General features: G+C 36.6%; 1 protein-coding gene across 2 annotated transcripts in view; it reads right to left on the minus strand.

Moving 5' to 3' along the window:
- The window catches only part of FER (FER tyrosine kinase), a 153,003-nt gene that overhangs the window by 105,676 nt on the left and 31,926 nt on the right, over positions 1-15,401 (minus strand). For both annotated transcript variants that reach the window (XM_014877306.2, XM_088157412.1), the window contains exons 6-9: positions 9,653-9,836; positions 7,180-7,317; positions 6,223-6,342; positions 424-546 (exon numbers count right to left, since the gene is read on the minus strand). In XM_014877306.2, the coding sequence (XP_014732792.1) occupies positions 424-546; positions 6,223-6,342; positions 7,180-7,317; positions 9,653-9,836 (565 nt within the window). The remainder of the gene's footprint in view (positions 1-423; positions 547-6,222; positions 6,343-7,179; positions 7,318-9,652; positions 9,837-15,401) is intronic.

The following is a 15,401-nucleotide window of genomic DNA, read 5'->3' on the forward strand; positions in this document are numbered from 1 at the left end:
TTAACCTGACAAGTTGCAAACAGATTACTCCATAGGAGTCTTGCACACGACACTGAAAGCCTTTCACAAGAACCACACCTACACAAAGAATTCTGTCAAAAAGAGTGCCAGCTGAACTCGCTCATCTTCTTTGATCAAGATGAATTGAATTAATGAAAGGTCCAGCCCTTGAGCCATGCCGAACTATGACAATTATATCAAACTTATGGAGCTGCTCAGTTCTTCAATGAGTTGGGGTCTGCAGTGGGCAAGGGTTATTTTAGAGAGAAGAAACTAACTTACTGTTGTTTTTCACAGTAATTGCTAAACACAAAAGCAGAAAAATATTAGCGATGGTTATTTCTTACTTGTGTTTTAGGAATTGCATTACAGACATTTTTCCCCCCTCAAATTATTGTATTTTGAAATTTAATTTCAACTTACTCAGATTTCTTTTCACATGTCTTAGACGACTCTTCTATTTTTTTCTCTAGTTCCAAAACAAGTTCCTCTTTGCTCAAAAGGGTTTGCTGTGTCTGCATCAGTTCTTCTATTACTGTTTTTAACCTGTAAAACAGATTTCAGAAACCCAAACTGTGAATAAACTGTATGTATCTGGAACATCGTAATCTTTTTCCTGAAGACGTAAAAGAGCATTATGTTTTAGATTATGTTACTCAGCGCTTGGTGATAGTTTCTTTTCCTTTTTTCATGTGGCTAGACCTTTACATTATTAATCTGAATTATTAGAGATTCTATACAAGCCTCTGTATACATACAAGCTTACAGAATGATCTGCCTACAGGTTCTCCTACCCAGAAAATATTTTTTCCAGAACATGTGATGAGTACCATGAATTAATATCTTCCTAATATATTGCTAATTTATGAGATGCTTTAAGAAGGACAAAAGCCTTCCAAATCATAAAGCATGTGTTAAATAAATGCACAGAATTAGTAGTTGGGTTGTATTTCTGTTGTAATAATGATTGTATCTTTCTTCAGAATTTTCCTTTTCAGGTTACAATCTCTGGTAATGGTTAATTCAAAGTAAAGATAAACTCTATAAAATCACTCAATACTAAAAGGGAAGGGGTATTAAACTTTAAAACCATTACTGACACTTCATAATTATCCTGGGAAATATTCCAGTAACAAAAAAAAATCCACGAGTCTACAACATCTGCATTCTGAACAATGCACATAAATGGCTTACATAATGACGACTTCTAAAATGTGTCTCAATTAAGAAATCATTAAGTCAGAACAATCTCTTATAAATAAAAATGCATGTACATCTTGCTTCCTTTTTGTCTTTATCTACACATCTTTAACTATCTAACTTTATTTCCCCTGTATTTTCAAGCCCTCTTTCAATAGAATTATTGAAGTAAAGAGTGGAACACAAGCAAAATATATGTAGTAATTTCCACTGCAAAGACCTATGGCCCAAAACCATTCCAGGCCAGGGAGTGGCACACCCAACTCCCTAAATACCTAGGAGGCACATTCCACATGTGCATATATATCAAACTGAATTATTTGATTCTAAACACTGAATCAGTCCTCTCCTCCCAATATATTTTACACAATACTGTTTATATACGACCTGTACTCAGTCGTGTATTTTATTCTAGGAAACTAAAATTACTAGAATAAGTCATAGAGTGAATGACTAACATTTATTTTCCAAAAGACAAACCTTCTACATGTATTTATTTTGAGGTAAGGTAAATACTTAAAACATTTCCCTCAAAGTAACATCCTCACAGCTCCGCTTTTCATATATATTTTTATTAGTTTTAGGCTGTCAAAATCTCTATGCTGAACTTCTCTATATTTTCTTATACTGGGTCTCTAACTTATTACTAACTAACTTTTTTATTTCAATACCTTGCTAAAGAAAGTAATTTAAAAATATTAACTGGTTTTTTATCAGCTTTCTAAACAAAATTTTAATCTACACTGTATTTGCCTAACAAATGATTTACAGGATTTTTTTTTCTAACGATCAAGCATCCATAGTCATGAAATTAAAGCCAAACTGGTAAGACTTCATCACTAGTAGGAATGAGTATCTGCAAGCAGATACAACTATGTCATTTCACCACTTCAAAAACATTAGATTTTATATTTTATATTGCAGCATCAGATTAAAACATTAAGTTGATGTAGTTCTTCCTGAAACTTCTGAGATACTTCAGGACAATTTTTTTTATCTTGGAGAAAAGAAAAAAAGCTACCAGCTACACCAAAATCATTTGGCTCCTTGCACTCAACATCTATTCTTTGATTAAACAATAACTTTCATTCAAATTGGTTACAGCTGACAATTCTGCATCTGTAGCTTGACAAAGGAATTTTCTTGTGGTGTTGTATTTGCCTTCTGGATACGACTAGTTTACAAAAGGGTTTCTATGACTTAACAGTTATCACTATAAAACTTTAAAAATCACACAATACCCCTACCTGGACAGCTTCCTTTCATACTTCTTTAGTTATAAGCTCTGTTCTGATAGCACTATCAATTTAAGTAAGTGCCTGATCTTACAGAAGTTATAATTCAGAAGAACTGGATATTACTATGCTCATTGATCAACATTTAGCATATACTATTTGCTCCTTTCAGCTTTTAATGTAAGTCTCTTCAAAGCATAAACTTTCATTCTGCTACACTTTTCAGACTTTCTCAGTATTATTCAGTGACATCTATGAATATTTATCAGGAGACACCGTAACTCATTCCTTAGAAAGTTTAGCTAGTCAACACTGACTATTAACTACTTTCCTTTATCAAAATTTTATTAATAAGTGTACCTTAAAATGTAAAAAACAGTTTTCTCATCATGCTCCCTTTAAAACATACATTGTTAAAACTGTTAAACAGTTATGTATGGAAAGCTGTCATTTTTTCATTGTATACTCAATAAAACAGCTGATTCAACCAAACATTATTGACTAGAAATCTGTATGTCTTTGAATGTTTTAAATGTTTGAGAAATAAATCCACCATAGGCATTTATTTTATTTGGTAGACACTGAAGGTAGTTCTCCTCTGCAGAAAGGTAATGCAGCATTTTAAAGCTCCAAGACCACGATTTTAACACTGAAGATCAAAAGTCAAATTTCTATTGTTTCATCATATACAGAGCTGACTTTTCAAAAGTCATCAACTATGAATAAATGATGTAGTGCACTTCTCTTACTTGCAAATTTCTAGTCATACACAGTTGACAGAAATACCTGTGGGGTTTTTTTTTAGGCTGCAGTGGCTTTAAGGCAAGACTGTAACAACATATCTAAAACAAAGTTAACAAGATCTATCAGTAAAGACAGTTACTGAGAACTGCAACAAAAAATGAAGAGCTCTCACCCGCATTAAAAAGCAGAAGGACAAACAGGATAATAATAAATAGTTTTTACAGTCCCAGGGGACAGTAGAGCTTCATAAATAATCTGCATTGCCTAATATATTCATAATAATCCAAATAAGGGGACAGTTTGAAAAGTGACAAAGAATGCCGATCATATAGTATTATTTGCGGTAGGAGAAAGGCCCTGAAGAATAAAAAAGGATTATTCTGGACCTTACAACATTCTATACCTGTCATTTCAACACATATGGAAATAGGCAACTATATAATGGGGGAAAATATTCCAAAGCTTTATTTATGTAGAGAATGAGCATGGTTCTAAAGTTACCATCACCACTCAGAAATGAAATTTTGGATATACAGTACATGAGTCCCTGAAAACACTGGCTTGAGGAGCTGCTCTGGTCAGAAAATCAAATTGAATGCTTCTCTAGGATTTGTTAAAACCAAAGCAGTGTATGAACACAGGAAACCTTGGAAGGCCTCTCTCTAAACTGTAATCTGTAATCTGGATTACCTGTGAAATTCTAGTCATTCATCCCAAAACCAATATAGTAACCTTGAAAACATTAAAATAAAGACAACTGGGTGGATAAAAGACGAGTAAGCTTTGTGAAAGGACAGACTAAAGCTAAAAGAATTCTCTGAAAAAGAGATCACAAAGCAAAAATTGAACAGAAATTTACATTATCATAGGCAGAAAGGAATAAATTGTTCCCCTTCTCTTCCAAAACAAAAGCCTAAGAGCCATAAAATGAAAAAAGATAGCAGCAGGTTCACAAAATAGGAAGTTAATTTCGGGAATTCCCTGACCAAAATTCTATGGACAACAGATACTTTTATGCACTGAACCTGACTGAAAAATATCACAGAAGAAAAGTACTTCCAAGGACATTACAAACTACCTCCACAGGCATTAAAGACATTTATCTCAAAATATTTCAGAGGTGAAAACTATAGGAGGCTGAGGAAATTGCATTATATGATCAACCTGGTTTTGTTCTCCTTGCAAGACTTTCCCTGTTGTCTAACATGGGAATGAAGAAAGTTGAGTGTCCGTCTCTGGTCTGACCTAAAATGGTTTAATGTTTCTCTCAGAATCCTAAATCTATACCACAAAGTGAACACGTTAAAGACAACAACACTTAGAAGAGCTGCCTGATTCCAGAAATAATGACACCCCATAAAATTTCTCACTCAAATTCGCAAAACCATTTCAAGTGGATGAATGTAAGATTTGCAAAAGAACACAATGAAAATTGTACTGAAAATGTATACATGTACGCAAATATATAGACAGGAATTTATAACACAATTATATATTTAATCAGGAATGTTTATTAGCAAAGCAACATTTCATCTCTTTTATTTATGTATGCTGCTGTCTTATTTCTAAACAGTTGTATACAAAAGGCAAGCCAAACAAGAATTTTTCTTTTTAACCTATGGAAGGCAGAATCTTTGAAAAATTTTAATACTCTATTGAAAAGGGAGGCTCACTATCTATATATTTCTTGTGCTGAAGTACATTAAGATGTACAACATCAGCAGAGTTTAGGAAGGAATAATCTCAACACAGTAATGATGTAGAATGTATTAAAAAGAGAAACATGTTTAAAGGAATTAGGGGGAGCTTAATTATCACAGGATCCTCTTATAAGTAAAGGACTAAGGAGGCAGATACTTCATATTAAAAAAATTCAGTACTTATCAATGGAATAGATTTGCAAAAAATAATCGAATTATATAGAAAAAAAAATAGAGGATGATTAAAAGCCTTAAAAAGGAATTAATAAAATCCAGAGTTTCTGCCATGTTGAAAAACACAGGGATTAGAGGAACCTGCAGAAGACACTCCAATATGCTTATTTGAAATACTTCACTCTGATTTTGTTTTTCAGAAAAACCTACAGCAAATAAGGATCACAGTTTGATTAAGAAAATTAAATTTAAAAAAAACCAAATGTAAAATTTCCCAAAATATATCATTGATGTCTTATTTGCATCAGTTATACTTTCTAGGGTGAAAATACTTCAAATAAGTCAAACATGAACTGAAATACAGTAGCAAAAGCAAAAACATCATCAAGCAATGAAATTCTGAATTTCCCATTTTTAATGCATGATTAACAGTTGCAATCTCACAACTGACCATGCAAGACCATTTTATGTCAAAAGTTGAGGCTGATAATATACAAACATAATAATCTTAGCAGTCTATTCATTCCCCATAACAAATGATTAAAGGCGAACTTGGTAAAAATAATGAAAATATTTAACTAGGTAATATATTAACAAAACACATAGAGAGGTAGTTCATCACCCTGAATAGCTAAAAGCTGGTGAAATGTTATACAACAGCTACATCTGTATTACTAGTTAATATACTCTTAAGGTTACAATAATGAATAACTATCTCCTTTAGAAAACAAAAAGAAAATACTTAAAAAACAAAAGCAATCAATTTATTCATGAAAATTTTCTACTCAGGGATTTAAATCACTGACCACATAACTCTACTCGGTGGTTTCATAAAAATATTTTGCCTAGGGTAGTAATGTGGAAACACTTTTGGGAAAATTAACCAGCATGCTCCCAAGGAGGACTCATGGTAGATCTGGGGCATTTTATTAACTGGCACAGATAATAACATACATTAAAAATAATGGCAAATTTCTGAGGAGACTAAGGAGAAGTATTTTGTGGAACAAACAGTACAACCAGCATGGAAAAGAATTTGTAACCTGAAAATACTACACTTAGAAATTGGACCTTAAAAATAGAGATACAGCCATGCAAGGATCTGAGTGAGCATAGGTATAACATAGAATAGCATTTCCAAAGGATGAAAGATTTGTAAAGAGACTTACATGACTTGCAAACTTTCTGCTGTTAAATTATTCCACATGATCTCATTCGCTTGAAGGTTTTCATTTTCTTCTAGTAAAGACGTATCAAACTCTATTTCTTGTTCAACAACTTCTGACGACCTAATTTAGTAAATAATCGTTATAATTTCAAAATCAACATGTATCTTTGAGTTGATCATAGAGCAAATCTGAGTTTTGACAAGTTTTGAAGTATTTTATTAACTAGGTTATAATTAAAATTATATATTAAATAAAAAGATAGACAGCAATTGGATACATATTATTTTTCTAGTAAAAAAACCATAATTCTAAAATCTCATGAGATGATTCAGAGAACTGTAGTGCATTTTCTTAAGTTCACAGCACAGTCAAAGTTCTCAGAGACTACCAATGTGAATGGGTGACTATTACCTGTTTATTATCATAAACTTGCATGTGATGACCACCAATTCACACGTAACAACAAAAAGATAATGCAAGAAGTCTCAGAGCTATTTCTTCATACATTAAATCAGAGTAATTGTTCCATAAATGGGAAATACACTTTTTAAGTAAGAACTTTCTTGCATTACCTGAATGCTCTGAAATATCAACCTGCAATAACTGCAGAGTACAAAGATACCTACAGTTGATTTTAAACTAGAACAAGTTTAGCCCAGAATGCAAATTTCATCCAAATAAACAGTAAATTGGCTCATGATGAGTCTAGACTGTAATGTGTAGTCTGCTGCCACTACCAAAGTTATGGCTCTTCTCATGTAACTAGAAATTCGGTTTTCTAGAGCCAGCCAAACAGACTGTTCAGCCAGCTTTCTGTACTTGCAAAGCTGAAGGATGAAGTTTTACAAGTAACAATGTAAAAAGAACCAAACAGAAGCAAATTCCTCTAAACACTTTAGGCAGCTGCAGTTTAATGCAGGGTCTCCTCAAGAAGAAACACGAGACCAAAATGCTTACCTGTGAGTGTCTATGAAGTCATTATACTCAGAGTTAGGGTCTATCTGTTCCACCGAGGTCTGGATCTCTTTATGAACATTCACAATCTCTTCTGTTACAAGGCTGGTGATCTCGCTATACTCATCCAAGATCCCTTTTCTAGAGAGAAAAAAAAAATTCTAGTGTATAACATGGCACTGAAGGCACAGATGGCATTGAAGATGTTTCAAATTTTCAAATTGCTGTTTCTACAAACTCTTGTGGCAACTGGCTATAAAAATAAGACAATTTATTATTCAAGGAAACAATGAGGCCATTCCTCTACAGGCTTTGGCTGGCTAGTCTCTTAAGACCATGCTCCTTCTGCTGATTTCAGTGCACCAACACACGGCATAGCCAAACTAAAAACTGAAGACATTACAAGGAAAGGAATGTATAGAGCTCAGTGATGATGCTCTTCTTCACACAGGACTTCCCATGCTTGTTATAACCTACAGTGAAGATTTTCATGTTTCATGACAAAAGATATTCTGGCATAAGGCAAAATGATTTACAGAAATGTGTGCATTTCCTTTCAACTGGTTTTCCATATTAACTTTTTTAATATCTATCATTTGTCATTCAGACAAAAATAGGCATAAATCACAAATAAGTATATATTTACAAGAGAGAAAATTAACCAAGAAGTTGCTGTGAGAAAATACAAGCCACCCAACCTTGTCTTTACCTGCTTCCAAGAGTGGGAAAAACCAAATGAAAAGTGAATGTCAGAGGAAGAGGTGGTACTGTGGCACTACTCTTAATACCAACTAGTGACACATACTCAGAACACCCTTCTGTTCTCCTTAACTTTTTCTTCCTAATGTACCTTCATAATTATCTCCTTTTCATTTATATCTGATAAATTTGCTAGCTTGCCAGGATTTGAAGCATGGCGGCCACTCATAAAACACTGACGAATTTTGGCTAGCCAAATATGCAGAGAAAAAAGTATAAATACATTTTTCCTGGATAAGATCTCAAGTTATGTTTGCTCTGCAAAAAAGAGTGGTGTGATAGGATTTTTTCAGTGCACCTGTTCTGAGCAGAAAACAGACAAGAGATGGCATTAAATCTTGTATTTTCTGAGAATATCATGTGTCAAAAGGTTCCAGAAAATACTTCATGGAGTGTGATGAAAAGACAGCTAAATATCAACTACAGCAATGCCATATCCAAGAGAAAGAGAATCTATATCAATTACAATGATTAAAAAAAAAAGGAAAAATAAACATTAGCAATAATAATCTATTTTTTTTTTCAAGTTTAAAAAACTAATTCACCCACAAAATTAGGGGTATTGAGGAAGTATTGTTTCACAGAGGTTTTCACACTAAGCTCTACACCTGAAATCAGCATCTCTATATGTGCACCGAAGTTATTATCATAGAATAATTTTCCAATATATTCAGAACTCACAAAAATGTCTATGTAATGACAAAAGTATTTTTACAGGTTTTTACTCCAGGCAGAGCAAAGATAAGTGGTTTCAATAAGTTCTTGTTCCATCATATAATTCTTCAGTTAAGTATTCTTCTCATGATTCTAAAAAAATCACCTTAAAACAGCACACATATTTAACTAGCCTTTTGTTGCGATCTTACATAAAAAATTAAAAGGACTGTACAGGGAGTACTACAAAGGTTTATTTCAATACCAGCACCTGAACCAAAAAAATGGAAATTATACTGCTTAGGGAAGCTAATGATGCCTGCATGATGTAAAGTGTGGAATCCCCAACTCTCGCTCTTCCTGTGCACTGAAATCAAGACGAACACTGAATTCGGAACAGGCAAGAAAATGAATTGAGAGTGTTTCACATCTAAATGAAGAACACTTACCAAAAAACATAACTACCCTTTTTTTAAAGCTAAGACAAAGAGCCAGAAAGGAGGCCTAAAAGTCCTCAAGAGCTGTTCTCAAATATAATCAGATTCCACATACTCTATAATGATGTAAAAATGATCATTTAGGAACGAGGTATTAGTATTTTTAAGGGGAGACTCCTTAAAAGTGTGATCAAGCTTACATAATCCTGTTCATTCCCCCACCCATATCATTAACAATGCATCTGCCTTGGCCCTCCTTCACGATCACTTTCAAATCAGTTGGGCGGTTTAAACTAAATTTGTTCCTGGTGGAATTTCATGATAGTGACTACCAGAGAGGCAATAAACTTGCTATAGTCTGGAAGCAGAAGGAAAAATCATAAGCTCAACTATAAACACTTCAGACAATCTGTAAGATTTTATAAGAAGACAGTATCTTGTTAGTAGGTTTAAGTAAGCACTCAGAACTACCGTGGGCATCACTTGGATAGACTATTTTCAACTGTTATCCCCTGAGATATAAGTAATTAATCACAGTTCCTTATTTTCAACTATTCCTATAAATTAATTAGAATACTACACAGAGAAAATTGTACAAGTTAGAAATATATAACAATACATCTTACAGAGCTTTAATCATTTCTTCTTGCATCTTCTGTAGTGAATCAAGTAACAAAGGAAGTGTAGTATCATAATATTGGTGCTGATGTAACTGTGCTCCTTTCAGTGCCAACACATACTGGTTATGCAACATATGAAGTTTCATAGTGGCTTTTTCACACCGATCTTTGGCTTTCTCTGTCTCCTTTCCTGAGAGAAAACAAAACAAAAATGCACGTGGTGATTTAAAAGTACAGAGGCCTATAGATGACACACCTGGTAGATTTATGACAGGTTTGCCCCTTTTTCTGCAGAAAGGTACTTCTCTGAGGAAGTTAAAATCCAATCACTTTCAGATAATTAGTATGATCAAATGTCTAGGTTTTCTAATTAATAAACTATGTAAGAAAAAGATTATTTTCTTGGAGCAGAAACATGAGAATTCCTTATCTAAAAGTATAATTCATTTGTGAATGTAGTTCATTAAAACCCCAAATATAAAAATAACATACCTATCAAAAAGAAAGAAATCTCAGATGCACCACTGTTTCAAAGCTTTCTTTTTAGGTGCAAAATAATATTTTTAAAAGAGAAAGATATGTCCTACTACACTAGATTCACTAAAAACATCTTTTGTATTCAAGCAGTCTTATTGTTATACATAATCCTTACAAAGCAATGATGCAGTCAGTCTACGTATGAGCAGCTGAACCCTCACCCTGTTACTCCTGCTCAAAATGGGCAGCTTCTCTTCTACACTTTAACATTTCCCTATCACAAGAATACCCTGATCAGGAGGTTTGGCTCTACAGCCTCAGTTTTGCACCACTGAGACTGGGAAGTCCTCAAGTTCAAGCTGACAGGACCAGTTGAGGGTTGAATTGCAGAGCTACAAGAGGTCACCTGTTCCATTCTTTGCCACGGTAACTGCACAGCTGTGTGGGGTATGTTATCAACCACAAATCCAAAAAGCAGTGCCATAACAGCTACTATGAAGAAAATCAACTCTATTTCAGCCATAACCAGAACAGACACACAAGCTTTTAATGACATCCTTGCTGTCTTCTTGATATTTACCAAGTACCTCATCACTTCTTCAGGAACTGAGATGATTTTAATCTCCCATCTGCAAATATCAAGTACAGAGTCACAACTACCTGCACAGATAAACTTATGCCACCTAAAGCAATCTCATTCAGACCACTGCATTTCTTACAAACTTAAAACAATTTATGTAAGGAAAAACATGTCTACTACCCATCACGAAGCAGTTGAGAAAAAAGAAAATGTAAGCATTCAGAGCTAAGTGGCAAAACAGCTGCTTGAAAGCAGACCTTGAAGAGCTGTGTCATATAAGGAATACACAAGGGACTATGAACTCAAATAAATCAAAACAGAGCCACATTAAAGGCACGTTAAAAAAAAGTTCAGGGAAAACCAGTAACAAATCCTCTTTCATATACATTGGAGTCAGCAAGCTTGTCAGAAAAAGTAAACTACAGTCACCATATGAAAGGAACTGGTACAAGAAAAAAATTTTTTTTTTTCTTTCTGTGATCACTACCGCAGACCTTCAGAGATTTCCAGGATTAAATATTACTTTGTGAAAGAGTCAATGAATCTTTTCTCTGACGTGTCAGAAGAAGAGGTTGCTGAGAATAAATGAAATGAGAACAAATTATGAGAACTGGATGGTGCTTAGCTTTGAAACTTCAAAGGCACTTAGAAAAGTTTTAGCTGCAATATTATGATTAGTATGATTATTATGATTATTATGATTCGGAGGAAGCAGGCACTCAATGGAGAGTCCCAGGAATATCAGCTGGACTCTGATAGATGGGGTGATGAAAACGATGATGAAGATGCTGCCTGAAAGTAGCAAATAGGGAAACCAAATATGAACAACTGGAAAATATGCAGTGGTTTGACACTGGCCAAATGCCAGGCACCCATGAAAGCCACTTTGCCCACCCTCCCCTGCCACAGATGGGCAGAGAGAGAAAAATTTAAGGTTTCAAGAGTTAAGAACTAGAAGAAAACACTACAAAGGCAAAACAGGCTCAACTTAGAAGTAAAAAGTGAATTTATTACTAACTAAAATATCTGGGGAGGATAATGAGAAGTGAAATAAGCCCTTTAAACACCTTTTCCCCCCCAGCCCCTTTGTCCTTCCTACTGACAGCTCAGGGAGACATGGCACGGGGGTTCTGCTCAGTTCAAATCACGGAGATTTTCTTCTCTGCTCCACAGAGCAGTCCTTCCCCTGTGAGGCCGTGGGTTCACTCCCACAGGAGACAGCTCTCCATGACCTTTCCCGGCGTGGCTCCACTCTCAGGAGCAGCAGCCATGGCACAGCTGCTGCAGCGTGAGCTCCCTGCACGGGCACACAGCCCTCACAAAACTGCTGTGGCGTGGCTCTCTCTTCCCACGGGGTGCAGTCCTCCAAGGCCAGGCTGCTCCAGCCTGGAAGCAGGGCTCCTCTGTGCCTTGGCTCTGCCACTGGATCACAGCCTCCTCCAGGCATCCACCCGCTCCGGCAGGGGCACTTCCCCCACGGGCTGGGGTGGATCTCTGCATTCCCTGTGGATCCCATGGGCTGAGGGGCACAGCTGCTTCCCCATGGTCATCACCACGGCCTGCAGAGGAATCTTTGCTCCAGCGCCTGCAGCACCTCCTGGCCCTCCTTCTCCACTGACCCTGGCGTCTCCATGTTGTTTCCCTCACATCTTCTCACCTCCTCCTCTTCTCTGGCTGGAATTAACATTGAACCCCACTTTGTTTTGATTTTCTTCTCAAATATGTTATCACAGAGGCGTTACCAGCCTCCCTCATTGGCCCAGCTTTGGCCAGCAGCATGTCCATCCCCAGAGCCATCAGGGATTGGCTCTGTGGGACATGGTGGAAGCTTCCAGCAGCTTCTCACAGGAGCCACCTCTGTGGAGCCTCCATTACCAAAAACCAGGCCATGGAAAACCAGTACAGAAACCTTGAGAGGTACTGATGAAAACAATGGTAAATTATAGAGTGAATATTTAAAGAGATGCACAAGTGAGAAACTATTTCGGTTTAGTAATCCAAATGCATACAGAAATGAGATCTTGGGTCAGTACAGCAAGACTGATGGAAATGTAAACTCAGTGTTCAGCAGCTGCTGAACACGATGTTGTTTAGCAAAGGAGTAGATTGGGTTGTTAAGCCATTGATTAAATCCACTTAAAAGTATGCAATTTGTTATATCAAAGAAGATATATTTGACATGCAAAAGGTTTAGAGAAGGGCATTAACCATCAGAAAGGCAGGAAACAAGATAAATACAGAGAAGGGTCTGAAGCACTAGGAGTCTGAGGAGGAACATGCAAGAAGAGACACAGTTGACAGACCTGCACAACCTCATTCAAAGTAAAAACCATGTAAAGTAAAAAACATGGCATTATATGCAATGAGTAAAAACAAAGACCTTCTCCAAAGAGCACACAGCTAACCTACATATTCTTTTAGTAAAAGTTATCATAAGCAAAAAAACCCTTATGTGGTTTAACAGTGAATGGACAAGTGTACGCCAAAAAAAAAAAATCTTGAAGAGCTACTACTACTAAGAACTAGGACAGCAGCACTTCTGACTCAGGAACTCCCTAGGTAACAAATTAGCATGAAGCTTAAGCAATTTTCTATCAGTTTGTACTCTCATATAACTCTCTAGACACTTGCTAACTCATGCCACTGTCAGCTACATTTCAAACACAGATTAATAAAAATAATTTTAAAAGGATATTATGTCTTACATTTAATTGAAAACAATCCAGCTGCTGACCTAATTTTGTATATGGAAGGTACAGATTTCTTACACTACAATTTATCTGAGTTACCCTGTAAAAGAAAGACAAAACACGTCTCCAGAGCTGTCACCAGAGAGTAATTTTTCATGTAGGTAAGAATGAAACAATCCACTTTAAAAATTTCTGTAGAACTGTTTTGGAGAGATAACATTCACAAGTCTATCTTAAACTTTAGCCAGACATAGCAGGTTTTGTCTTTGGTAAACCATCTAAACTTATGTTTCATGAGGAGACCATTTTTTTTTTAATTTCCCTCCAAAAAATCCCCACACTATTTCTAAATTAAATGTAGACCATTTATAAGGGGAAAATAATCCAACACATCAGAATAACATCCCAGAAGTTAAATACCCCCAAACATGCATGTCTGACACTAGCACAACAACATAACAGGATGGTATAAAATTCCATTTTCACATTTGCCTTAGCGACTAAATTCCTCCTCAACTAATTTCAGAGTATCATATAGAAGTACCACACAGACTTGTTTCTAAATACAGTTGGGTACAGAGTTAACCTGGTCATCTTCAGAGTATAACATAAACACTAAAACATCTTTCTGGAGAAGGAGAGGCATGTGGAACACAGGGAAATGCTGGAAGGTGAGTGAAGAGGGTTTGGAAGGGAAGGGAACAGGTCATGTACAGTCATGTATAGTTAAAGGATGAAAGCTGGATGAAAAACGAGAGGACAAAGCCGTTGGAATCCAAGGCTGAAATGTTTTGCTTGACAGTCCATTGTGAGACATACTGTCCAGGGAAGCCAGAAGAGTCAGGCAAGGGGGTAGCAGAGGCGAAAATGCCACATTTTTTCTTGGGTTATTCTGTGTTTGGCTATTGCTACTCAAGCATGCCCTAGATCAAATAACCTAAAATTATTTCCATATGTCATTGTTTAGGAGCTACAAGTTGTCTAATCATGTTTAAAATATATTCCTTATCCGTTTTCAGCTTATGAAATACCAGCACATGTGAAATCATACCATGTACCATCATGTACAGGACTGTGACCTGTGAACTGCAACAGACCACCTTCAACAGTTAAACTGAACTGAAAATTTACACTGAAATTATCAAATGCAGGTAACTAGCAATTTAGTAATACTGTATCTCTTTCAGAAACCTCATTAACCTCCAAACCTCAAAAAAACCCACCAGTGACATGACTTTTGAAGCATTTGGACTCTCATACTGAGCCCAGCTTCACTTCCCTAAGGCAAGGCTAGGCTGCAATATTCCAGTTGGAAGGGACCTACAAGAATCATGAAATTAAACTGCCTGATCGATTCAGGGCCAGGAGAAAACTAAAGCATGTTTTGGAGGTCATTGTCCAAGTAAGTGCTAAACACTGACAGGTTTGGGGAATCAATCACCTCTGGGAAGCCTGTTCCAGTGTTCAAACACGCTCTCAATGAATAAATGTTTCCTAATGTCAAGTCTCAACGTCTCCTGGCATGGCTGTGAGCCCTTCCCATGTATCCTGTCACTGAATCCCAGGGAGGAGATCAGCACCTCCCTCTCCACTTCCCCTCCCCAGGCATCTGCAGAGAGCAGTGAGGTCACCCCTCAGCCTCCTTTTCTCCAACCTGGACAAGCCCAGACTGCCCAGCTGCCCCTCACTGACAGCCCTGCCAGCAGCTCCACTGCTCTCCTCTGGCTGTGCCCAGAGCCTTCACATCCTTCTACATCGTGAGGCCCAGAACTGCTCAGGTGAGGCCTCACCAACACTAAATGAAGACAATCTCCACTGTTGACTGTCTGCTTGTGCTGGGTTTGATGCATCCCAGGATGACACCTGTCACCCTGCTGACAGAGGTGCCCACTGTCCACCAGCACCCCACATCCCTTTCTGCAGGGCTGCTCTCCAGCCACTCCACTCCCAATTTAGACTTCTAAATATTCCTATCTACAAATCAATTTTTATGCAAACTGCCGCCACT

This window comes from Sturnus vulgaris, chromosome Z (genome assembly GCF_052056855.1).
Source record: "Sturnus vulgaris isolate bStuVul1 chromosome Z, bStuVul1.hap1, whole genome shotgun sequence".
Taxonomy (NCBI): domain Eukaryota; kingdom Metazoa; phylum Chordata; class Aves; order Passeriformes; family Sturnidae; genus Sturnus; species Sturnus vulgaris.